The sequence below is a fragment of the Ornithorhynchus anatinus genome, chromosome X5, assembly GCF_004115215.2.
Source record: "Ornithorhynchus anatinus isolate Pmale09 chromosome X5, mOrnAna1.pri.v4, whole genome shotgun sequence".
NCBI lineage: Eukaryota > Metazoa > Chordata > Mammalia > Monotremata > Ornithorhynchidae > Ornithorhynchus > Ornithorhynchus anatinus.
In genome coordinates this window covers 53759066-53786137 of record NC_041753.1, presented here as the reverse complement: position 1 = coordinate 53786137, position 27072 = coordinate 53759066, and the positions used below count along the sequence as shown (strand labels likewise).

The 27072-nt window shown below is 43.6% G+C and overlaps 1 protein-coding gene across 1 annotated transcript in view; it reads right to left on the bottom strand.

Moving 5' to 3' along the window:
• Nucleotides 1-2282: 2282 nt before the first annotated feature.
• RFX3 (regulatory factor X3) overlaps nt 2283-27072 on the bottom strand; it is a 144314-nt gene continuing 119524 nt past the window's right edge. Inside the window, exons 15-16 of the mRNA XM_029054663.2 lie at nt 13428-13470; nt 2283-9035 (exon numbers count right to left, since the gene is read on the bottom strand). Coding sequence (XP_028910496.1) covers nt 8797-9035; nt 13428-13470 — 282 coding nt within the window. The 3' untranslated portion in view covers nt 2283-8796. The remainder of the gene's footprint in view (nt 9036-13427; nt 13471-27072) is intronic.

Below are 27072 nucleotides of genomic sequence, written 5' to 3'. Positions count from 1 at the left end.
TTTTTTTACTCAGCTCCATGTTGACGAGCGTGGTTAGAGAACGCGTGCCTATCGGCCATTTAACTCAGATTGGTGTATTATACTGATTATTATCATCTGAGGTGGTGGGTAGTGTATTTATTCTTGATTACCACATTCTGATGAGGGGTTACCAAGCGGATGTTCCTCTCTTCAAAACTCCAACGGCTCTTCGGTCATCTTGACAGGGGTCAATTGCCGATATCGACATGTCACATTCCGGTCCTTGGCTTCCTTATATTACTGACATCCGAACTTCTGTTTATTTTCCTACTTTGAAGAGGCTGATTTCTTAGCGTACGTTTTCAACGTGGCGTGACCCAGACCTCTTCAAAGATATTGAAGAGCCACTCGGGTCTTATTCGATACTATCTGTGACAAAGGATGCGCTTTCAGCCAAGCACCTACAATCTTCTAGAAACTCTGGCCTTCTTGGTCGGCCGTGAAGAATCTTCCTTCAAAGTCTTCTAGGCTGGGTTATTGTTCATAAGCAGGAAACCCAAGGAGAGGTCAGCCATATTACAAGGAGCTTGGGTTAAAATCTAATGACACCTTGAATGAGATGCCCCAGTCCTGTGAGTCATAATCTCTTTCAAGTAGTTCTGGCTGTTGGTAGATGACTTCAGCTGAGTGCACCTCAGCTAATTCTTAAAACTCCTGTAGCATTGATTCTCAGAAAATAAAACGACAACACTCAGGCAAAGGAGAAGAAAAAAAAAAAAGCAAGTGGATTGAATTCTGTCAGGCACCCAGAAAAGATGTGCATTCTTTGGTCCCAAGAATCTTGTTGCTTTTGGAAGAGAGTTGATATCTTGACGTATGTGAGTCCAGAGAAGAAAATCCAAGAAACTGGGAAGCAAAGGTTTTTGTTAACAAAGAGGAGCTAGTATCAGTTATAAGTCAAAACTAAAAGACTACAAAACTCAGAGAGAAATTATCAATGGAAGCAATCGTAAGAAGCTTTTGACTCCATCTGAAGAAAGAAATAATCTAGTACCTCAAAAGTGGCAGCTATTGGGTCAAATGTCCAAACCAGCCAGAGGATGGCTAGTGCCGTTGCAAGGACAAATGTCTTTGCAGTTTTGCTGAAGAGAGAAATTTGGGCCATGGTCTAAGGATTCCAAACTGGTACTCTCTTTTCTGGGTGCTTTCTGTCCCCCAGGGTGGCATCAAAGGACATTTGGAAAAAGAGTGTGACATCTGCCCTAATTAACATCCATCTTCGTGGATAGGGATGCGCTCTCTAACACCTCTAGCTTTCCTTCCAGTCACCCAAACTGAGCTCTGCAAATTGCAATTTGAGGGGGAGGGGGGGGCGGGGGGGGGGTGGGGAAGAATGCCAGGCAAAGTTCAAAATCAGCTGTGGATCTTCATGAATGAGTCCAAACTGATTTCGGGAAAATAAAATTTCAGGTCTGAACCGAAAACTGAATGCCAAATATCGGTACGAAGTGACGTAAAACACTGCCATTATAAATATCCCAAATCTGGAACTACAATGGACACGTTTACAGTCTCTTCAACGAAACAGGACTGTCGTACTTCTTTTTTTTCAAGGGCAGGATGTGCTCCCTGAGCGTTTCTACCTTTGTTAGCCACTTTGAATGTTAATATGCAAATATTTCCCACTCTGACCTGACATCCAAAAATGGTGCAATGCGATTTGGTTTTTAAGCCAGCTGCCTCAAGAGGTGGTACTGCCTCTTAACATTTCTGGCTATGTAAAGAGAAATTTAAAAAAAAAAAAAATCCCCATATTTCAAATGTATTTGTAACAAGGAAACAAATTTATTGATTTTAAAAGACAAGACACAATTTTGTTTTGAAAAACACAAGAAAGCTAGCCTGAGTTCAAGTCTGAAATATTCAGAAAAATCCTACTAATATCTTTAGTATGTTCCAGTCATTTGTTTAAACAACACACTAAAAGTTAATATATATTTTTATAATTATAAAAGTTCCCCAGTTATTGTACAGTACACAATACAAATTGCCCACAAACTATTATTTAGCTCCTGCCAATTTGAGAGGACATGATATACTAAAAGATTGAGCATTTCTCACAAAAATCACATCAGGAAATACGTATTTACAAAATCAAATACATTATACAAAAAACCATCACATGTTATTTTGTAAAGATGTTTTTAAATAATTAAAAAGTATATTCAACTGTAGTCCAAAAACTGGAAAAGAACATTACATTATCTCACACATACAATCTCTACAAAAAGTTGCTTACCTCATTTACATAATATATTCAGTCGATTGTAAAATAAATGTTCAAATCTCTCCTAGTGTTACTATGCTTCTGTGCTTGTGGGACTGAATAATGTAATCTGCCACTTACTAAGTGAAATTTAAATGATGGCACTTAAAAAAAAAAATACAATATTAAAATAAAAAAGAAGAAGTTTCCTAGAAGGTAAGAAAGCCCTGAGTGATAGTAGAATTACTGATTGGTAAGCACTACGGTTAACCTAATTCCAAGTTTACCACCTCAGGCACAAATTTCCAAGTTTTCTAAAGGCACTCACTTAAAGGTTCCTGTAACCGCCTCATGGGTTACTACCGTAAGTCCAAATTGTTGATGGAAATGAGTGGAGAAAATAATTTTGCTTTGGTACAAACGATGCTTTGTAAACCAATAAAATTTCATACCGCTTTATTGGATTATTGAAAATTGTATTTAACATGTTAAACAAGGCAATCACTCAAAAAGATTATTTTCTTGCAGGAAAACTTTACTTGGTTATCAACAGTCAACAGGAGGTTTTTTCCTCCCCAGAATCAGAATTGCGCTAACAAAGATTTATTCTCTTAGTTATCAATCTACACAAATAATTCTTACCAAAGATTTCATTACTCAGGGCTTCCGATCCCAACATCATCATTTTTTTCATTTAAAGAAAATGGAAAAAAACAAAAAAAACTCAAAACCGGAACAAAATTAAAAAGAACATACAAAACAAATCTTGGAAAATAAGATGCTTCTATAATTTACTTCAAACAAACCAGAAAGAGAAACAAAAACAAAAACTAGGCAGTCACTTTGTAAGTGGCTTTTACTATTTTTTTTAAGTAAAATTGGTAAACTAAACTCAGGTCTACTGGCACATAAAATCACTAGCAGCAATGATCAAGGCATGCAAACTGAGAAGCATTTACAGTAAATCATTATGAAGAATTAAAAAAAAAAATTGGTAAATTAAAACCCTTTGAGTATTGCGTTTGTTTTAAGCTAATTTTAACACATGAATAATTTGCATGGTTTGACTTTCTAACTGCTTAAAAAAATGTTTACGGCATACTTGCACTATACTATTGATGACAATTCATAGATATCTTAAAATGATACTTTCCTATTCGCACTTAGCTAGAGCAAAGCAAGCACATCTGCAGGCAACACTGCTCATGTGTTTGATATTGTGGGGGACCAAATGCTCCAAGTGAATCCCCTTGAACAAAATCTGCTCTGTTGGAGGAAAACGGACATTCAAAGATTATCAGAAGCAGGATTCATAGCGCTCTTTGACAGGTGAATGTAAACCAAATGCCTTTAACTCCATTTGATCTTCAAATGACTTTAATGACAAAATATTAAGAATAAAACTCTCGTCTATTCCATAGGAGTCTCTAGACTCTGTTCTGTTTATCCATCTCAGTAAGCAGGATACACGCCGCCCTGCAATATTCATCTCTTTTTTGTGGTTGTTTCCTTCCTAAAACTGTCCAATCTCTAAAGGCTTCAGAACTACTCATATATTCCACTGCTAGGTAAATGACTTGGTGTACTTTTTCTTAAAGAGTCCAAAATTGACCTTTCGCTTTCAATACCTTTTAAAGGCGATTTCTTCACGTTCGATGTGTAGAAATCATTCATGGCATAGGTGTCTACAGGCCCGTGTGATGCGGTAAATTCGGTTCTGCCCTAACACACATTTTCGCCAGGCATCTTGGCCAGAGGGCCGTCGGGGAGCTGGGGAACGTCCGTCCGTCCGACCACGCGGGCCCGTTGGGATGCGGCGAGGCCGCGGGGTTGGAGGAATGGCGGGGGCGCCTGAGCGCATCAAATCGGGCGCGTACGACAGGGCCGGGTCTTCCTTAACGTGGGGTTGGGCGAGAATGCGGCCCCAGGGTCAGAGGAGGAGCCGGTGTACTACAGAGGTGGCAAAACATTCACGCGGCTGTCAGTACACATCCTGTAGATGGCAGTGAATATTCGGGGAGATTAAAGATCAAGCCCTCCAGGAAATCTAATAGGTGTGTACGATAGGCAAGTAAGTATTCGGTCTGGAGACGCTTCGCTTCGTTTCGTTTCACAGCATTTGGATCTTTACAGTATTTTCATCGGATCAATCTAAGGAAGATTTCTAAAAGACTTTTGTCCCCATCGTATTACTTTACGTTGCTCAAAGGGTTAATACAAGGCATACATCAATGGTTTTTCTAATACTAGAACTAAGCACTGAGTTTATGCTTCTATTCCGGTTTTCTTCAAATCACCGAACTAGCAGAAATACTAGGATTTCATTCACTGACTTGTTCTAGCCATATACACAGAGGTTGTCCTGTTCTGTAGAGACAAGGCCCAGATTTCAAGAAATAGGACTGCAGGCCAAATTCATCCCTCACATTCTGGAATTACTGTCATGAATACACATTACAAAATCGGTTCATATTAAAATGCTAACTCATCCAAGAATTTTTTTCGGGGTCGACATAACAAAGGACAGTCGGGTCTTTGAAAAATCATCGCCTTGAAGTAAGTGTACGTAGAAGTCAGGCGCTGCCCTCTTGTCTTTATTTCCACCCATGTCCACAGAGTGAGGACTAACATCACAGTGACACATCTTTTTTTTTTTTTTTTTTCATAAGCTAAAATAGTTCCAGTACAGCATTATTTCAGAGCCTTAAAATACGTTATCTGAAATCAAAGGAAAGGCGTTTCGTTTCTGAAGTCTAGTGACTGAGCTCAGGTGAAAATGTCCATGACTGTATTTATATACTTTTTACATTCCTGAATGACTTTTACAGCATTGTACTAGAACTTGTTCAGTTTCACTCAGTTAGGAATCAGAGGCAGTAATGTTGCACACTACTAATTTTATGTCTGAAATTCTCAATTCACTCTCCAAGTCTTGATCTGTTTTCAAAAACGTTATCTGGAGAGAGGTGCGTGTGTCATGCTAGAGTACAAGAATAAGCAAAAAAGGAAAGCAGATCGAAAAGGCAATAAAAATTTTCAACTTCAAACCTAGTTTTGGTATAAAAACAAAAAAAAAAAACAATAATAAAAAACAACGAGACTAATTTCAGACCCGGCACGATGAAAATGATTTAAAAAAACAAACCCTAATGAAAAGTTGGTGTTTACAGAAAACTTGTGAAAATTGGACCCTGTGTTCCTAGGCAATGATTCGCTAGTCTCGCCCATTTGATTGGCAAGGTGGAAAAAGGTAAAGCATTTATTCTTCCCTCAATATGAGGATCAGATAAAACTCATCCTATCCAATCCTGGGTTCTGCAATTGTCTGGTTTTTAATGTAAAACCAATGTTTTCAATCCATACATTTACTACCTACCATATCTGTATATGCTGTTAGTGTTTCAAAGTGTACAGTCTTGGTGAATTTACAAAAAAACCCAAAACCTATTTAACTACATATTTCACATGCTAATATATTAGGCTCTTAAGAGAGATCTGGTTTAGTGTTCAAAATTCTTTAGAAAGTCTTAAAGGTCATAGGGAACAATAAAGAGTGAAAAACAAACAGAACCTTTCATTAAAATGCATCGGATCGGAAACGGCTCCGATACGCTGAGACTTTTTGGTTTTCAAATGAACGGAGATCAATTTCAAGTAACTTAGAACAACGGTTGTGTGTAAGGAATGCCAGTCCCATTTTATGTCAGTGTGAGCTATACATAATTTTAGGTGTATTCTGAGAAGTCTATATTCATATATATGCACATCATCTCAGCAAGTAGATTTTAGCCAAATTAACTGTCATTCTGGCTCATCAAATTAGACTTCTGGCATTTTACCATCTGACCTCCTCCTTCTGATTTTGAGTCTGAATGCAATTAGATGGATCAAGTTGCAAAATGTACTTCATTTCTCGAGTCTCTAATAATATCCTTTACACTAAAGGAATAGGGGTGGGGGGGGGGAGGGGAGGGCCACGTTGCATTATTAAGGATTCAGAGGCTCTCCCTCTCAAATCCATCGAAATCTGCAATCAGACTTCACTCTCGGGACAAACGAGTCCACCATTTAACTGAAAGGGGTAAAAATCTGTCGACTGAAAAAACGGCATTTGTGAATCCAGGACCACCAGTGTTAGAAACCAACCAACAACAAGAAGAATGAAAGTTGATGTTGAAATGAAAGTGTTTTTCTGCCTTTATTCTAAAAATCACACTCGATTTTACCTGTAAACATTTCAAAATGCACAATGAAAGCGGTTACTGTTCATTGCAGCTTAGGTTTTTGGTGAAGGGTGCAAAAGGTGGACATTTTGGAAGGGGAAAAAGGAACGGTTATTTAAATGATATCTGGATGAACGAAAGCCACATCCTAGTGTAGTCTTCTGGAAACATGACAGTTGTGTAATGCAAAATTTGAAGTCATTTAAAACTTTTACACTAAAGCATTTAAAATTTAGCTATTCTGTAAGCATAAGAAAATCGAACGATCAACAGTATGAAAATACCGTTCATGAGCCGAGAAGTGAAGTCATTTGGGGCGTTTACCCTTACAGATCAGTTTCTCCCACATCCTGGACGAATGGGATCAAATAATCATTGGAAATTTCATATAAGCCTTATCAGTCATCCTCAAAATTCTTTTGTGCTTTCCCTCATTTAGGCTTTTTTAAATTTTGCTTATTCATTTTTGACCATTATGAAAATAAATTGATGCGCCTTTTTTTTTAAAAAAAAAAAAGAAAATGGAATGTTTAAAATAAGAATGATTTCATTAAGATGGGATGGGCACACATTCCCTACGATCTAACCTTCTGATTTGGTAGCAGACCGACACCTACACACGTGTGCAGGCCCGCACACGCACGCACACGCAAACACACGCAAACACACACACACACACACAAATTGGTAACATGCACTGCATTAAGTACCTGCTCATTTTGTTTACTTTTTAAAATTAAAAGTAGACAAGAAGGGTTTAGAAAATATATAATGTTGCTTGGAGTTAGGGGGCCTCCTACTTTACTGACAACACGGTAAGTTGGTACTAAAACTAGCCCACTATCCTCCACCCCCAAGCAATTCTAATTTGTAATAAAGTGAAATTCAACTATAAACAAGAAAAAAATAGGTTTATTGTCACTCCAAGAGGGATATTAAAACCTTTTTTTTTTTTTTAAATTGTCCTTTGAAGACCGTGTAACCTGCCCTTACTTCTTAGGGAATCTGAAAATGGCAGGCCCACCCTCGTTGAATGAATTTAAGAGTTATTTATATCAACAGAAAAAGTAGTAAATCTTAGCTTCGGTTCTGTTTTAAGGCACCATGTAATAGCCGAGGTACAACGATCCCTGATGTACATTCTTATAAATGGCAATGGTCCGTCTAGCCACCTATTCAAATTCTACAGAATTGGGAATAAGTACAAGTGAGGTGTGCCAGTTACACTGCCTTAATTTTCTTTTTTTTCCTTTTTTGAAATTTAAATTCACTTTAGGAACCAGGAGATATCTTTCTGAAGGAAATAATGATGCAGGTTGCTACATTCCTTGCATTCTATAAATTATCTTTTATAATAGCAGCACACTGAACTACTATTAGGAAAAAGACCTGGAATAGAAGAAAGTCATCCGAATGGAATGGTTTCCTGTATGTCCAGTTCAGCATAAGTAGCACGTACACGTAAAAAAAACAAAAAGTCAAGTCACTTTTTTCAGCTTCAGTAACTAACTACAAAGCCCCACGGAACAGCAGAAAAGCATCTGTGCAGTGGTCCCAAATACAGAATCAGTAGTCTTCAAACAGAGGAACTGGTATGCAAATGATAGCGAAAACTGACGTTTATAACGGAAGCTTGCATTGCTAATGTGGCTTGATAATTATGTACTCACATTACGTCCACATTAGCATAATCTCTTGCAATTCTGTCACTCGACTCTGCACTAATAAATGCAGACAACTCAATTCTTTCTCAGAGAAAAATAGTTGACCTTCCCACCCTCTAGCATTATCATAAAAATGCCCTAGACGCTCTCTCCCTCGACACTCAGAAATGTTACCAAAATAGTGTCAAAATTCTGTCCAGTGAAAAGCACCCTTTAAAAGCATATTTGATGCATCTGCTGTCAAATGAGTATGCCTCCAGTGTAAATCAAAGAAATCTATTTTCTTGTGATATTTCACAGAAGTGCACCTAATTAAAAACCTACATATGGAATCATACACCATGACTAACAATTAACATGGTCATATTTTTAAAACTATGAAAAATGTAAATTACTTTGTAATTATAAAGAAGACAAAAACATTGACATTAAGCACTGTAAAATCCTTCTTGACACTGAAACTAAGAAAACCCTTTAATATCGAGAGGCAAATGATTTCGTTTACAAAACAGAAAAAAAGAGACCCCAAAATCAAACAGATCTGGCAAGATACATTTCACAACTCCAAAAAAGGTAAATGTAAAGCACAGAGAAAATCTGACAACAGTCGACCTTCAGGCTTATCCTACTGTCGACGTAAGCCCGACATCAACCAGGTTAATGTACTCTGGAAAAATAAGCTCTAGACTGCAGTATATGTATTTCCAGTAGCACTGCACTGTCTGATAGTCTGAGTACTTGTCACAATGTGCTCATTGTGAATTGGATTCAGAAGGTTCTGCTGTACTGCACTCTCGAGCGCTGGCTGCATGCAGCCCACCTGAAACGCCTGGTTCAGCTCTGTTTTCTCCCTCTTGGCTTGTGGCTCCGAAGAATCATCCAGCTCTTCATCTATTTCGCTTTCGACTTCGCTGCCTTCGTCTGCACGAACAAACAACCGTGAAACTAGCAGCGAGAAAGCGCGTTTGCGAACGGCGGGCCCGCGCCGCACCTTGGGCTTTCGGGAGCCATCGGCTACGCGCTGGCTTGATCAGAACCGACCCCCGCCCACGATCGGAGAACTACTTCCTGGAGGCCCAGGTTGGGAGAACTCGCCGGGAGGGGCGGTGGGGGGTTGGTGGGGAGGGGGCGGACCGGACCGGTGCTCAACGGATGGGTCTACACCTGCCCACTTGAAGAACGCCACCTGGAAAACCCACGCCTCTGCAGTGGCGTCGCAGCCGATCGACAGCGTACGTTAAGAAACGATCGTCTTCTACAATGTGCTATAGCATCCTCATTACCAAGTGCAATAATTTTCATTACTGAAATGGAGCCACTTTGGCTTCTAATTGAATATGTTGTAAATGCAGCTGCACCCACACAACTGCATTCTTTTAGTGTTCACTGAGCTGAAAAATAAGTCCTGAAATAATAACGGTAACATAGATACTAACTAAAAATGTGCATTAGTTAAAATCGTGTGCATTTCTGGCTAATGCAGACGGGGCCCAGGGGCATTTTGAGCACAGTGATCTGTGGAACAGTGAGGGAACACTGTCTAGGTAGTGACAACGGTGCTTTGGGGCAGGGAGCAGAATATGGGAAAGGCTGAGAAATCCCATAAAAGCGGTCATTTCACACACGTAAAAGGGAATGCAAGTTCACAGTACTCAGGGAATACCAATTCTCACTGCTACGGATGCCCCATTCTTCAGTCCTATGGGGGGGGGATTTTTTTTTTTTTATTTCCTTCAGGAGATTAGTTCAGATGAAAATAATTTCCTTTAAAAAGTTTCCCCAAGTCTTACTATGATTTATAGTCAGTAAGATTTCATTGAAAAGACTCTCCCTTTAAAGAACATGCTCCTCCTTAGGGTCTCAGGAGACTACATTTCCCAGGAGGCAAAGAATATTTCCTGCTCCTTGCTGGGCAGGGGGAAAAAAAGCAAAGGCTCCTCTTGAGATTGCATATCCCCACCCCTTTCTGTCTACCCGGGGTGAGTGACTTTTGAAATGGGCCCGTCTACAATCAGACCACTGTGACCCAGCTGATGGGCATCTGTAGGCAGGAATGAACCTTTGGGCTCTTGTGTCTTTAGGCTCCAAGGAGAGAGTGGAGCTACATCTCCTACACATAAACATTGGTCCAGTGCCATTTGGAAGCAGAGCTAAGATTAAGGAATCCTCCTAAAGGAGACTATTTCCCAAAAGGCAGTGGGGTGTTTCCCGCTTCTAAACAGGAACCGGATTTAGCAGGCTTTCCTTCGGAGATTATACTTGCCCTAAGAGAATTTCCTGTATTCTTCCACCTCCCTAGATACCCTAAGGGCGGGACCTTTAGAAGGCAGATGAAGAGGGCCATTTATCCCTTCCCTTTCCACCTAGTGCCTGGAGGGGGTCTGTGAGAATTCACCTTTGCGTCTGGGAAAAAGGCCTCTCGCTGTGGCGGATCTTTCGCCTAAAGATGCGGCTGAAAAGGCAGCGTGGGCCCAACCACACTCCGCCACACATAAAGACTGTCACTTGGGCTCTCGTGTTTGTTGTTTGCAGGGCCCACCGCCTTCCACATCCCAATCGGTTTGGGGAAACTGAGCCACTGCATTTTCTAGAGCGACCGTCCCCCTTACTTTAGATGAGTGTTAGCATCCCACTCTAAGGGCGAATATCAGGGGTAGTCGTTGCCCGGTTGCTGGCTGTATTCTGGGCTGGAAAGCATTTATTTATATCCTTGGACGTGATCTAGTGGTGCTCCACATTAACCGCAGACCCCTGTCAAGTTTCGTCTTTCTGGATGGGTGAAGGAGGGACAAGCCTCCAGCCAAAGGCTGGCCCACTGGGGGCTCTGGTTGCCTGACTGGGACATCACCATCCGGCCCACCATTAACCCTTCTCTTTTAGCACACGTCTCGCTGACCTTGGGGACAGAACACAACGGCCCCGCTCCCGGGATTCTTCCTTTCGAGTCCAGCCCCCCGCCCTCCGGCCATTGTGCACACCGGCATGTGGCCAGAACCCTCCACCGGGGACCGTGACGTTGGTGGCTAGTTTGGGCACGTGGGCGTCAGGGCACAGAAAACCCCAGATTCCGCCTGTGGGTTCTCATGGCCCATCCTCTGCCGAGCAGACGAAGATACCTATGGTGGCGATGGCTCTGGAACAGTCTGAGGATTGACCTCTAATTATCTGTCCCGGTTCCCTGGAGGAGGGGGAGGGAGAGGGATGGATTCAGTCAGCGAATCTCTCCCCAAGTGGGGAGGCAGTGTGGCCTCGTGGAGAGAGCATAGGCCCATATCAGGAGTCCCAGGTTCGAGTCCCAGCCTTTCCACTGACCTACTGTGTGACCGTGGGCAAGTCACCACCTCACTGGACCTCAGTCTCCTCACATGCAAAATGGGGAGAAGAGAGACCGTGAGCCCCGTGTGCGACAGGGACCACGTAAAACCTTGATAAATGTCCAGAAGCAGCGTGGCTCAGTGGAAAGAGCCCGGGCTTGGGAGTCAGAGAGCATGGGTTCGAATCCCGGCTCTGCCACTTGTCAGCTGTGGGACTGTGGGCGAGTCACTTCACTTCTCTGTGCCTCAGTTACCTCATCTGTAAAATGGGGACTAAGACTGGGAGCCTCAGGTGGGACAACCTGATGACCCCGTATCTCCCCCAGCGCTTAGAACTGTGCTCTGCACATAGTAAGCGCTTTACAAATACCAACATTATTATTATTATAAACTGGCATCCACCCCAGTGCTTAGCACAGAGTAAGCGCTTAATACATGCCGTTATTATTATTAGAAGGGCTACCAGCCCTGGGGAGGTAAACCTCTGGCAGAAACTTTTTTGCTGGAGTATCTTGTCTGCTAACACCCAGCCACTGTGGTAAAAGTCGAGTCACCCTCCAGGGGGTACAGTGGGAGCCACAGACAAGAAGGTGGGCATCCTGGCCAAGCAAAGTGGTCAGCAGGGTGCTGAAACGGACTTTCGCCACTCTCGCTCCTATACCTTCATGATTTCTACTCGAGTAGCGATGACCGCTGATCTCGAGATCAGGCCGGCGGTCACGGTGACTGCACCGTCGGCTGGAGGAGTGGAGCAGCCTGGAGGCGGTAACGGCCAGGCGTGAGCACTCTACCTGATGCGATACGCACGAGTAGGTTGGTAAGGCCTTTTGGCTCATGACCCCGAAGAGCGTTGGGCTGCCTTACGAGGCAGAGCTAAGGGAACGAGGAAGAGAAACATCTTGGGTTGGGAATCTTCCCAAAGGAGACTCCATTTCCCAGAAGGCCAAGGGCATCGTCTGCTCTGAAACTGAAACTGGAAATCAAAAAGCCTCCTTTTCTAGGCGCCACTATCCACAAGGCATCTCCCTGCACTTCCTGCCTACTCGAGATATCCCAGAGCTTTAGAACGTAGCCGAAGTGGGCAGTGGCTTTTTCTGTTGTTGTCGTTGCTTTTGGGTTTTTTTTTTTTAAATTCCTTTCTTTATCGGGTGCCTGGGGGAGTCTGCCGGAAGTCACTCTGTCTCCTGGAAAAAGGCCTTTCCAGGTGGGGGTCGAGCTTTTTCATCCCCTTTGTAAGAGAAGCTTAGACAAGGTGATGAGACTTGAAATGGAGCTCACTATTCATTTCCTCTTTGTCTGTTAATCTCTGTTATTTTCTGAAGTAAATTCCTGTTTGTGGATGTGTGAATGCTGACCCACCCCTCCCCCTGCTCTTCTTTGTAAGATGCATATCTGACTCACACTGCTTCCCAAGAGTGGTTCTCAGATCTGACAATACTTCAGTATACCTGGATCTGCCTTGGGGGAGTAGGTTTGCTGATGCTCATCTGACGTTATTTATTACAAAAATTTCACTAAAAGTGCCCTTCGGGGAGGTGACGTAGACGAGCGCTATCAATCAATACGACTGAATGAATGAATGAATGCCATCTCATGAGATTTCTGCATCCCCAAATCCCAGGACACCTAGGGACGAGAGACTGGGATCCCATGGCTGTTTGGTTGCCACACGGTTCTCTGAGAAAGCGAGCGCAGAAATAAACGGAGTGAGGTAAACCACGAGGATGGCCTTCACTTCATCCGAGTATCTTGAGCCACTTGTAAAATCTAAATGTTGCAACTGTGTTGATCTAAATTAAGTAGCCAAATGCGCTCCATTCCTCTAACTTTTCCAATATTCTCCTCTGTTGGGACAGTAATCTCTATTTCTCATAACTACCCAGATTACATTTTTCAACCGGATGGCTGTCGGTTCTCAAGCCATTAAATCAGGCTACGAAGATATGGTCTCTGAAAGAAACTCTTAATCAGTGGCATAGTTATTCACACAGATATTCACCTTTGTCCATATTTCCAGGAGACCCGGCATTTATATCACCAAACTGCAAAAGAAAAGCCATTTATACAATTGTTAGCACGAAGCAGAGAACACACACTGTTTTTCAATCTGAGCTATTATCGGCAACGTGTGACAGTTTTTAAAACAGTAAAATAAAGGGTGAATTTTTTTTCCCTCTGGGTCTAACGAGTCCTCAATGAACTGCAGCAAATTTCAACAGTCAAATAACCATTTAGTTCCCGAGCCCAACTGCCGTATGCTCCTCTTTCGTTGGCCCATTGTATTCTGTCATATTTCAAATTAGTTGGACTGAGGAGGGGACAATTTGAAATACCTCTCCTAATTAAGATAATGCAATATATTTTGGGAGAGTCACAACCAGGCTAGATAGGCCAGCTAATCGAACACCCCTCCTCAAACAACTCCATACTTGGCAGTTCAACCAACCTGCGTCTATCTGCGTTGGCTAAAACTAGTTTAGTTTTCCATTCTATTGAACTTGGATTTTCAAACTTTCTACCCTCCCAACCACAAAAATAAAACCCCAAACCACACACGCACATTGGTTCATAGGAAGACAGAAGCTCTCATATCTGTAATTGGTTATTCTTTCTAACAAAAGGAAATGAAACCATTTTCATAAAATGTTTCTGAACACTACCAAAACAACCATCAAAAATAATGGAAGAAAATGGGGCCAAACTCCAATGTAGAAAGCATCTCCCATTTTGGCCAGGAATCTTAATGATGACTTACAAATGAAGAAAATGTGTACAGGAATTCTTGGGAAGAATAAAAATAGCCAGACAAGTGACTAATGAAGAAAATGGCAGTCTGGAGGAAACAAAGAATATCATCCACAGATTAACTGTAATTTAATGCATCCTGATTTAAAATCCTAAACATCACCCTAAAAAATTCAAAAGATTTAGAGAGGGATGAGGCAAAGCTGAAAATCCCAATCTGGTGACTGGCAACAGAAATGGCTGAGCCAGAATCTTTGAATATATCTGAAGTCAGTCAGTCAGAGAGTCAATGGTATTTACTGAGCGCTTAACTGTGTGCACAGTATTGTACATATTCCCTGCCCTCCCCACCAGTCCCATCCACACCAGCTGGCCTGTCCTCTCCCCCTCCCTTCAGGCTCGCATCTCCTCCCGCCTCCGGGACGTCTCCACCTGGATGTCGGCCCGCCGCCTAAAACTCGACATGAGCGAGACTGAGCTCCTCATCTTCCCTCCCAAACCCGGTCCTCTCCCAGACTTCTCTATCACCGTGGATGGCAAGACCGTCCTTCCCGTCTCTCGGGCCCACGATCTCGGTGTCATCCTTGACTCGTCCCTCTCGTTCACCCCACGCATCCTATCCGTTACCGAGACCTGCCGGTTTCACCTCTACAATATCGCCAAGATCCGCCCTTTCCTCTCCACCCGGACGGCTACCTTACCGTTACGGGCTCTCGTCATATCCCGGCTAGACTACCGTGTCGGCCTTCTCTCCGACCTCCCTTCCTCCTCTCTCGCCCCGCTCCGGTCTATTCTTCACTCCGCCGCCCGGCTCATCTTCCCGCAGAGACGATCTGGGCGTGTCACTCCCCTTCTTAAACAACTCCAGTGGTTGCCCATCGACCTCCGCTCCAAACAAAAACTCCTCACTCTAGGCTTCGAGGCTCTCCGTCACCTCGCCCCTTCCTACCTCTCCTCCCTTCTCTCTTTCTACCGCCCATCCCGCACGCTCCGCTCCTCCGCCGCCCGCCTCCTCGCCGTCCCTCGGTCTCGCCCGTCCCGCCGTCGACCCCCGGGTCGCGTCCTCCCGCGGTCCCGGAACGCCCTCCCTCCTCACCTCCGCCGAACTGATTCTCTTTCCCTAATCAAAACCCTACTTAAAACTCACCTCCTCCAAGAGGCCTTCCCAGACTGAGCTCCTCTTCTCCCTCTACTCCCTCTGCCACCCCCCCCTTTACCTATCCGCAGCTAAACCCTCATTTTCCCCTTTTCCCTCCGCTCCTCCACCTCTCCCTTCCCATCCCCACGGCACCGTACTCGTCCGCTTGACTGTATATATTTTCGTTACCCTATTTATTTTGTTAATGAATTGTACATCGCCTCGATTCTATTTAGTCGCCATCGGTTTTTACGAGATGTTCTTCCCCTTGACTCTGTTTACTGCCACTGTTCTCGTCTGTCCGTCTCCCCCGATTAGACCGTAAGCCCGTCAAACGGCAGGGACCGTCTCTATCTGTTGCCGACTTGTTCATCCCAAGCGCTTAGTACAGTGCTCTGCACATAGTAAGCGCTCAATAAATACTATTGAATGAATGAATGAATAGTTGAAAGGCAGCGGGGGGCTGCGGGGGTGTCGTGGCGGGGGTGCCCCTGGTTGCCCTCCCCGCCCCCCCATTATTAACTGGGGGTTACCCTGCCCAGGGCCCCAAGTCTTTGGCCCATGCATGTACCTACATTAATCGAGGGCATTAAGCCATGCTTCTGAAACAAGCCCATAACACCTAAGTTGGTAGAACGCACTACAGTAATTTTCTCAAAACTGTGACAACCTCAGTCAAGTGAGAATTTGCTTTTCCTGTACTTCAAGTCAACAAAACAGAGAATGAGAAGAGACCAGCAGCGTGGCTTAGTGGCAAGAGCACGGGCCTCGGAGTCAGAGGACGTGGGCTCTCAATCCCGGCTCCGCCACCTGTCTGCTGCGTGACCTCGGGCAAGTCACTGAACTTTTCTGTGCCTCAGTTACCTCATCTGTAAAATGGGGATTAGAACTCTGAGCCCCATGCGGGAACGTGGACTGTGTCCAACCAGATGATCTTGTACCTACCCAATGCTCAGTACACCGCCTGGGACATAGTAAGCGCTTTGCAAATACCATGGGAAAAATACAGTAGGCGTATCGAACAACGTAACTGAAGAGAAGACAAAGAGACTTAAAGAGTCCACTGTCAGTCTTAAGTTGGCACTCGTTCGAAACTTTTGAGCTGTGCTCATCACACTTTCCAAAGTAGTAATAGAGCAGCTTAAAGTTGTTTCTCTTCAAATAGCGCGCTCACTCTTGAAATGGCACTCTTTGTTTCGAAAGGCAGTCCTTCAAACATCACTTTTATTCAGCTCTTTTTGCCAACAAGGGGCATTGTTGTTTAAGTTGTTGGTTTTCTCATAATCAATATAATCATGCATTTATGTTCCAAATTCAGCCTCAAATTGAATGTAATAGATTGTAGGGTGAAGATAAGTGGAGATTAAGAAAAATGGAAATTTTGTGGTGGCATTGATCTGTTCTTATTCCCCTTTTCACCAATCTCTTATTTAAACAGTATGTGATGGCGACCAACTCTTCCTCATTTTCTCCGTCTTCACCTCTATCTATAGGTGTTACATCCCAGTGAATAGGGATCGTATATTGAATTTCCATTAAGAGAAAGAGTAGTGTTTTTTTTTTTTTTTAAATCTATGGCCTGCTTCTTAGAATAATCATCTATTTGATACGCCCATTTAGCTCTGAAAGTGATTTTAGGAATTACTGAGTTTAGTTAGTGCTTGACAATGTTTACTAGTTATTGTTTTTTGTGCTTTTCATTGAAAAAGAAACTTCATTATTCTCTGGATAAAAATTTCCAGGATATTGATATTTTCTCTTATCATCGTATAACTCTGAATTGTTGACGGCTTCCTTTCACCGACAGGATTTTAACATTTTTCAAGTAGGTAATTTATCATCATCAATTACTAACTAATTGCATTGCACTGCTCTGGGTGCAGGGAAAATTATGCAGTGGAATTTTGTAAAACACATGGCCTCTGCCCCTGAGGAGTTTCCTATTTTAGGTGGGAAAGATCACCCACAAAGAGAAAAATTCACTTGTCAAAAAACAAGCAATGAGAAAATTACAGCAATAAGAGGAGTCAAACAATCAGATCAAAGCATCTGAACAGATCAGGGGAGGCAAAGAGGTCTCTTAGGGTGAAAGAAATGATCTTCACGTTCAGATCTGTTAATTTTCTCAGTTCACGTGATGTTGTGGATTTGAGGCGAGGCCCATCCAAATTCATCAGGCTATCCCCGGTGGGACAACAGGGAGGGAACTCAACTGGAATCCCCCTTCCTTAAAAACCTGTAATGGCTACCCATTTCTGTCCACCTCACAATGAAGCAGCGTGGCCTAGTGGCTACAGCCTGGGCCTGGGAGTTCCAAAGATCTGGGTTCTAATTCCAGCTCTGTCACTTGACTGCTATGTGACCTTGGGCAAGTCACTTCAACTTCTCTGTACCTCAGTTACCTCATCTGTAAATTGAGGATTAAGACTGTGAGCTCCACGATTAGCTTCTATCTACCCCAGCGCGTAGGACAGTGCCTGGAACATAGTAAGTGCTTAACGAATACCTTTTTTTTTTTAAAAAAAAAAAGTGCCTGACCATTGTTTTCAAGACTCTCTACCAATTGTTTCAATCTTACACTTCTGTTTTCTTCACCTGCTGTGCCCAGGCTTCAATCTTCACTCTTATGAAGCTAACATTTTATTTGTTTCATACGTTGTTCTTGACTCTCCCATCTCACTCCCTTCCCCGATCTGGAACGCCTTTCCCTTTCAAATCCACCATACTAACTCACTCTCCATCTTTAAAGGCCTTTGGAAAATCCCCCTTCTCAAGGAAGCGTTCTCCCTTCCACCAACCCAGTCACGCCTTTCCCAGATCCTCGTTTCAGACTTCTATATGCATTGATTTAAACAACTATTTAGCCATTTATTCAATATTTCATACCCTCGCAATTACTTCCTGGCCCTTGTCTTGTCTTATGCTGTCGCGTCGTCTCCAACCTAGAGCAACTCCACGGACGCATCTCTCCCAGAACGCCCCACCTCCATCTGCGGTCGTTCTGGAAGCGGATCCGTAGAGTTTTCTTGGTAAAGATACGGAAGTGGTTTACCACCGTCTTCTTCCGTGCAGCAAACCTGAGCCTTCGCCCTCGACTCTCTCCCATACCGCTGCTGCCCAGCACAGGTGAGTTTTGATTTGGAGTAGGTTGCCTTCCACTCGCTAGCCACCTCTCAAGCTAGGAATGGAATGGGTAGGCCTCTGCCCGACGCTCCCTCCCATAGCCAAGACTGGTGGAGTACTGGAAATTCTCCAGGCGCCGTCCCGTGAGGTTTTCCCGGTACTACTGTATGAATAAATTTGCTGCCTGCCGAACTCCCCCATTTGACTGTACGCGCCTCAAAGGCAGGTATTGTGAAGCAGCGTGGCCTAGTGGAAAGAGCACAGGACTGGAAGTCAGAGGAGCTGGGTGCTAATCCTGCCTCTGCCACTTTCCTGCCGGGTGACTGTGAGCAAGACACTTAGCTTCTCTGTGCCTCAGTTTCCTCATCTGTAAAATGGGGATTAAATCCTCCTGAGACTATGAGCCCAGTGACGGACGGGGACTGTGTCTGACCTATCTCGTACCTACCCCAGCGCTTAACAAATACCACCACTCTAGACTGTGTTTAGACTGTGTTTCCAGTACTCTACCAGTCTCGACTACGGGAGGGAGAGTCAAGCGGAGGCCTGTCCCTTCCATTCCTACCTGGGGCGGCGGCTAGCGATGGGAAGGCGATCTGTTACAAGTCGAAACTCACCCGTGCTGGGCAGCAGCGGCACGGGAGAGAGTCGAAGGCGGAGACTCCAGTTTACCGCACGGAAGGAGGCGATGCTAAACCGCTTCTGGATTTTTACCAAGAAAACTCTAGGGATACGCTACCGGAGCGACTGCAGACGGACGTGGGGTGTGCTGGGAGAGATGGGTCTATGGCGTCGCTATGGGTCGGAGGTGACTTCAACAGCATGACAAGACAAGCCACACAAATGATCGTCTGGGACACTCTGCAGAAAACGGTAGGGCTGGAAAGGAGAAGCCGAGTGGATAATGAGACTGTTCTAAGCATTTCCCCCACTAGAATACTGTAATCAGTCAGTAGTATTTTTTGAGCACCTAATGTGCGCGGAGCACGGTACGAAGTGCTTGGGAGACCGAAAATGAATTAGCAGGCGTGATCCTTGCTCTGGAGGAGCTTACAATCTAGCGGGGCAGAATTAAATGAAATAAATTACGGCCAGACTGGGTGTCCCATGAGGGACGGGGACTGCATCTGGTCTATTATGTTCGTATCTACCCCAGTGCTTAGCACCTAGCAGTGCTTAATAGATGGCATAACTAACAAGGATGATGTATACTAGAGTCAAATGATATGTACATGAGAACTCCAAGGGGTTGCTACTGGCGACAACATGAACTAGAGATCAGAAACATATAAACAGTAAATACCAAACGGTCAAAACTACTGACAGCTGTCGATGAGATCACTTCATCTACCGTACAGGAAGGCGTTGGAACCAGACAACCTTTTGCACTAGACGGTAGACAGACACACAGAAATACGCTGTCTCCTCTGTTCCAACACGCTGGACTACGAAGATGCTTCCACTATAACAGCGGCGGCTCTGCCCTAATTGGACAGACCCTTGGGTAGGTCTCAGGGCTAAAATGATTTCATCTTTGGAGGCCCTAGTGGAAAGAACATGGGCCGGGGCGGGGGGGGGGGGGGGGGGGGGGGGCAGAGGACCTGAGTTCAAATCCCGACTCTGCCACTTGTCTGCTGTGTGACTCTCAGTTTCCTCAGCTGTAAAATGGGGATTTAATCCTACTCCCACCTAGACTGTGAGCTCCATGTGGGCCAGGGACTGTGTTAAAACTGAGAACCTTGAATCCACTCCAATGCTTAGAACAGCGCTTGGCACACAGTAAGGGCTTAATATAATAATAATAATGCCAGAGACTCAAACACAGCCCGGATCAACCCCACCAGGCCGCCACTTCTCCACTTCAGCCAAGGCAGCACTCCTCACTCGAGTGGAAGAAGCTGTTCCATTCTGTAAGGCTCCTCTTGTCAAACATCAAATTCCCATTGACTCCGAAAGGATTTCTAATGTCTAACATTTGGGATGCGAGCTGGTTCCGGACTTGATTTTGGTAATTAAATGAGATACTTTTTAGCATTCCACAATGTTTTTTCTCCATCCTTGGGCAATTATTTTTTCTTAAATATTCCATTCCTTGTAAAGGGTAAGGTTTTATATATGTGTACCGGTGATTGTCTGCTTCAGTCGATAATTTACATTTACGATACTTCCCCGTTTTCATTTTTTTTCTAACTGCTTTCTTTTCCACTTTCTTTTTTTGTTTGCTTATATTTTGCAAAGCACTGAATTAGTTTGCCTCTGATCATCACTAAGGCTATATCCCACAGAATATTGCTGGATTCCTTGTGATTTTGTGAATTGAATGGATGTTCAAAAAAATATCTGAAGGCTGCTTTTTTTTTTTCAGTACGGGGTCATTAAACTTTCCATGTACCTTTATTTCATCTATTGTGTTTTCTTTAATTAGTAATTTCACATCGGCATGCTTAGAAAAAAAAGATATAGGCCTCATTTCACAATATATTACCCTAGCCATTGAGGCAGCATCAATGCAAAAAAAATTAATCTAGGAGAGGAACAAAGGGAACTTCAGAATAAAACGCTATTCTTTCAGAGTGCATATTTCTTCAGATACTTAGCTTCAAAGGTTAATTCGAATCAATTAAAATTCTTACATATATATTTTTTTCGGCACTCAACGTACATAGAACGTCTGAGGTTCCATGAAATGGAAAAGGTGGAAATAGGAATCTCAAAAAGGAACTCTCAGTTCCACATCTGATGAAAGACTCCAACAAACGGTGGTGGCATAGAGTGGCACAAAGACGAGACGGCTTGGTCTAGGCACATCTCTCCTCTGCCCTTAAAAAACAAAACAAAACAACCGCGACACTGCTCTCTATACCCCGACTCGTTGGCAACACCTAACTGACGTGGTTCTTTAAGGATTTAGGTTAAGAACTTTAGGAAAATTGCAAAGACAGTCATGGATTGTTCAAAAACAGGTGTCTTTGATGGTCCTTTCTGATTTGTAGACTGTGAGCTCACTGTTGGGTAGGGATTGTCTCTATCTGTTGCCGAATCATGCTTTCCAAGCACTTAGTACAGTGGTCTGCACACAGTAAGCGCTCGATAAATCCCACTGAATGAATGAATTTGTATTTTTTTTTCATACTCTGAAAAATGACAACTGACTTTTTAGGTGGGAATTTTTTTGTGATAAGATTTTGGGTGACTTTAACCCCGAATGGTTTCAATTTAACATTTGTAATTTTGCACTCTGTAGGCTTTGTTTCTTGGCTTTAGTTTTAATACATATTAACCCTGGTGATCAAACATGAATGAAGCAACAATGGCTTTTTCCACTACTGAATGTTTGTGGAGAGTGAAAAGAAATGATATTTTGAAAGGCAGGACGCCTACATATTATACACAATTTAGAATTGCTTATTTATATTTCAACTGGCAGTCTTTTCCAACAGACACAGACTTCTTTTAAAAATAATACCAAGAATAATTTTAAACAATCTTAGAACACTGAAAATCAATGGGAAAATATGCCATCTGCTGAAATGCACTTTCTTGACACTTTCAGCTTGACTTTCCAAACATGCAGAAAGGCTAGGCTATAATGATATTCATGTTTTCACATTAATGTCTAAATTATTGCTCACTTAAGCCTGGTCACATGGATGGATTTTCAGCTACTTTCTGGCCAGTTTCTCTTGCAATTTGAATTCCATCAATTTTCTGTTATTTCCCTACGTCATGACGAGAACACTTGGTGATTTTAAGTAAAACATGCTCAATTTAGTAAGAGACTTTTTCCACCCACTTTGAGAAATGTTGCTTTCCTTGATATCTCATATTATACCTTAACAGTAATACTTCATATTTACAGTGCAATCCCTAGTCATTTGGGCCTGTTTTATGACTTTTCTTTAAAGGGTCTTAGAATTCTTTACTATCCATTCATTATCTCCACAAAATACTTGTGAGACAGGTAGTTGGGAAGCATTACCACGCCATTTTTAGTTGAGGTGAGCATGGTACTGAGACAATTGCCAAGGGACAAACGTTATCCTTTCCGTGTAATGCCTAGACTACCAATAAAGGGATCTGTGACACTGGATGAAAAGGGAATAGCGTCACTGTTCGCTTAACTCTAACCTAGTGAGATGCGGAGGAAGGACCAGGCTTAGAAAGTGCTCTCTTTCATGTCTTGGACATTAAGGTTTCCATTCTCCTGCCGCTGCTGCTATACTTCGTGTTAGTTAGCTATGGCATTCATTAAGTTCTTAATGACTATACCAGGCACTGTGCTAAAAACTGGGGTGAATGCAGGATAAATGGTTCAGAAATGATCCCTGTTCCACGTAGGGCTCACAATCTAGGCGAGGGAGGATAAACGTTAGGAAAGATACTGTTTGCTTGCATAATCGCCCCTCTTTGGGGCATAATCTTGGTCACATTGACCCGGGAGTGGGGCTATTACACAGGTCGGATAGAAATTAAATCTAGCAACGAGGGAGAGCAGCGCGGCCTAGTGGACGGAGCAAGGGCCGGGGAGTCAGATGGACCTAGGTTCTAATCCCAGCTCCGCCACTTGTTTGCTCTGTGATCTTGGGCAAGTCACTTCTCTGTGCCTCAGTTACCTCCTCTGTAAAATGGGGATTAAGAACGGGAGCCCCCTGTGGGCCACGGACTGTGCCCAACCTGATTATCTTGTATTTACCCCAGCGCTTAGTACAGTCCCCGGCACGCCACGATAAAGAAAAAACACCCCGCGAGAAACAAGGGGAGGAGAATTAGGGTAGTAATAGAATTTATGAGGTGGTTAGTGTGTGCAGAGTACCGTACTAAGCGCTGGGAGAGAATACACAGGTGGGAAGAGGATAAAAAAGGAGGGGGGGGGGGAGCGGAACGAGGAAGGCGAGAGGGCACTGAAGACTGTGTCTCCAACTTCTGCGTCCTCTCCCAAGTGCTGTATACAATAAGCACTCAGCGAATTAACTTCCTGCCCCCTTCCCCTGCTGTGACGTCAGGTTCGCTTCCTCCTCCTCCTCCTTTTCTCATGGCACCATCACTGCTTGCAATTATGTGGTACCAAAAAAAAAAAATTATTTCCGCCTCAAAAATTACATGAATAAATACATTACAAACTGTGGGGCCGCTTCAAAATACAAGAATAAAAGATAAAGGGCAAAATCGATAGACGAACCATACGAGGAGGGAGTCAGGATTGAGGATGTTCCTCAATCTTTGCTTCCAAAGTGCCGGAGCTTCCCAACATCCTAACTGTTGGAGAGGCCAGCTTTTGCTGGTACAATAGAACCTGCTCCTGCCTCCGTTGCTTCTTGTCACCTCGGTCGAGGCTCTGTCCCCGTCCCCATATGTCTGACCCATCCACGTCTCCCTGGCCCCGAGCCGGGCAATTCTAAAATTTGCCATCGTCAGTTCAGGGTTTTGTGCCAGGACAGTGACGCAAAGGCATGCAGAAAAGAAGCATTTTTCTTCAAAGATTAAGTAGAGACGATCATGACCAACTCATCCATACGACTCGTGGGCCATATCTACACTGACACGAAGATCAACGTCGACAATCAGCCCGTTTTTAGGGGACACGACGGCCACGTTTCTCAGGTAAAGTTTTAAAAAAAACAGAACGGTGCGGCTATGCGGTCTAGGGATGCGGTCAGCTCACCAGCACTGAAACAAGACCCGCTGCACTACATCTTTGTTGGGTGGGACAGTATAGACCCAGCTCTGCCACTGGCCTACTGTGTTACCTTGGGCACCTCCCTTAACCTCCAAGTACCTCCTTCCTCATCGGTAAAATGGGGATAAGGTATGTGCTCTCCCTGCCTCTTAGATTCCATCTGGGGTGGAACAGGGATTGTGCCTGATTTGCGTATTATTACGGTGGTCACTTAACTATCCCCCATACTCAGGAGGGGAAAGGGGAACCCAGGAGAGAGTTTTCTGAGTGCTCCACGCAGAGGGACATTTAATTATTTAGCGACAGTGCCTGATATGGTTTTTTGAAACTAATCAGAGGGAAGGAATGGAAAAGACTCAATCGCAGAAGGACTGGGAAGGAAGTAGATGGCTGGCGGGTAGTTGGAGAAGGCCCTCGGGCATTTTGAGGCGAGGGGTTGGCAGCTGTGACCCCGAAAGGATACAGGGCACAGGGAGGGATTGGCGGTGATCCCGAGTTGGGGTGAGGATACGCCGAAGCGTCTAGGTTCAGAGAGAGGACTGGATGAGCAAGGCGTCTGCCTCTGATGGGGAGAAACAAGCCTGAGAAATGCTGGCATCCAAAGGTCTTGGGGAGGGTTAGAACCGAAACCTGGAACGCTATGAGAGAAGAGGGGTCCAGAGTACCCTTAGTACAACGTACCCTTAATACGATGCTCTGGGTCGAGTAAGTGCTGGAAGACCACAGTAGCAGCCCAATCCAATGAATGGCAAGTAGATGTGAGATGCGACTCTTAGTAGCTTTGAAAAGATATCAGCTCGAAGAGACAGAAAACCAAAAATGGTGCCAGACATCGGGGGCGATTTCTTACACAGGTTGTAGAAGTGATTACCTGTTATGCGTTGCCTTATCAGCCTCAGGCACACACAAACACAATCTCCCTATCAAGAGTTTCATCACCTGTTAATGCAATGAAATATGGTGTGCAAAGGGTCAACTAGGTGGTCCTCTCATCTAGGGCAGATGCAGTTCTATATCATCAACTGCATTACTGCTCCCTGAGGTAACAGTCGGACAAGAATGGCTCTTCAAGACAAGACAATTTGCTGATAGATTTAGATAAAATTGGCCAATTTAGCGATTTGCTTTGTGTTGTTTCCAGTCCCCTTTCTAGGTTTCTCAAATTCTTTTTAAAAAATGAGAGTTCAGCCTCCCTCTTCCTTTAGGATCATCTTCGGTTGATCCTCCTGTTGCCAGTAATTTTTTTTTTAGCACAGACGGCTCTCTCCTGCTTCTCTGACTGGTCCAGTCCAATAATGAGTTTTCTCCCTCTAGACGCTCCGAAGATTTTTTTCCTTGAGAGCAGCATGAATTACAGTAGACTCACACAATGTGAGGTTTAATATAATCGTGGCTCCTAGTTGGCTGCCCTCTCCACCCCTACATCTTCCCCTCAGAATTTTTCCCCATCCTCTTAAAGAGGGATTGCAGAATCAAAAGCAAGAAAGAGTATGTAATGCTGATAAGTTCCCCTAGTACTGAAATACCCAGGGGAAATACTCAAGACAAGCACTGTTGGACCGAGAGGGTCTTTATTCCAACTGTACCGAGAGAAGGGAAGTGGACTCAATGGGATGTGTACGTAATCTATAAAATAGTGCTTGAGTAAGAATTTTTGACAACGTGCTGAAGAACCTTGGCAAGTCACTTAACTTCTCTGTGCCTCAGCTTTCTCATCTGTAAAATGGGGATTCAATACCTGTTCTCCCTCCCTCTTAGACCATAGGTCCCACGTGGGACGGGGTCTGTGTCTAACCTGATTATCTAGTAACTACTTTGGTGCTTGAAAAACACCACAAATATTATTATTGTATTGGTTAAGCGCTCGGTATGTGTGAAGCACCGTAGGTCGTGGGTTCTAATCCCGGCTCCGCCACGTATCAGCTGTGTGACCTTGGGCAAGTCACTTAACTTTTCTGGGTCTCAGTTACCTCATCTGTAAAATGGGGATGAAGACTGTGAGCCCCACGTGGGAGAATCTGATTACCTCGTATCTACGCCAGTGCGTAGAACAGTGCTTGGCACATAGTAAGTGATTAACAAATGCCATCATTATTACAAAACACTGGGCTAAATACAAGTTAATTATGCTGGACACAGTCCCTGTCCCAATTGGGGCTCATAGCCTAAGTAGGAGGGAGAATGGGCATTGGATCCCCATTTTACAGATGAGAAAAATGAGATATTGTAAGATAATAATTAGCTATATGGTCGAAACTGAAATTCTAAAAAGTAGGGGTTATAATAATCCACTTGGAATATTAGCAACACAATTTATCACTTTATAGACAGTCACTATAATCCCTATTGGACTAATGTTCACTATTCTTCTTGTATTATCTGTTGTCCTCAAAACAGTCATCTTTCACTGGAAAAGAGTCAATTCCCCCAACTTATGTTTCCTTTATTCATATTAATGCCGGTCTCCCCCTCTAGACTGTTAGCTTGTTATGGGCAGGGAACGTGTCAACCAACTCTGTCATACTGCACGCTCCCAAGCGCATAGTGCGGTGTTCGGCACACAGTAAGAGCTCAGGAAATATGATTGAATGATCTTTTGTGTGTGTGTGTGTGTGTGTGTGTCTACAGAGCCTTGTCCTTTTGCTTTATCACGGCCCTGATCGTGATTTATCACGGAGTTAAATGGCAGAGCCAGTAGTCATCACCGTCACATCATTTGATAGAAAATGTCCCTTTCATTTGTTTGTTACATAACATCTTTACGCTTAGAATTTTTCAGCTTTCTAAAAATATTAGGAAATTGCCACTTTACATGGCATGCAACAGATTTTCCTAGTAAAGTAGAAAGTGCGTTTTTCAATTCAAACTTTTTGTTGTTTACAAGGCTTTGAAATAATCTCATAAAACTGTTCAAAACCCTTATGGATCAGAAGACTCTTAAGAACATAAATGACTAGAAAT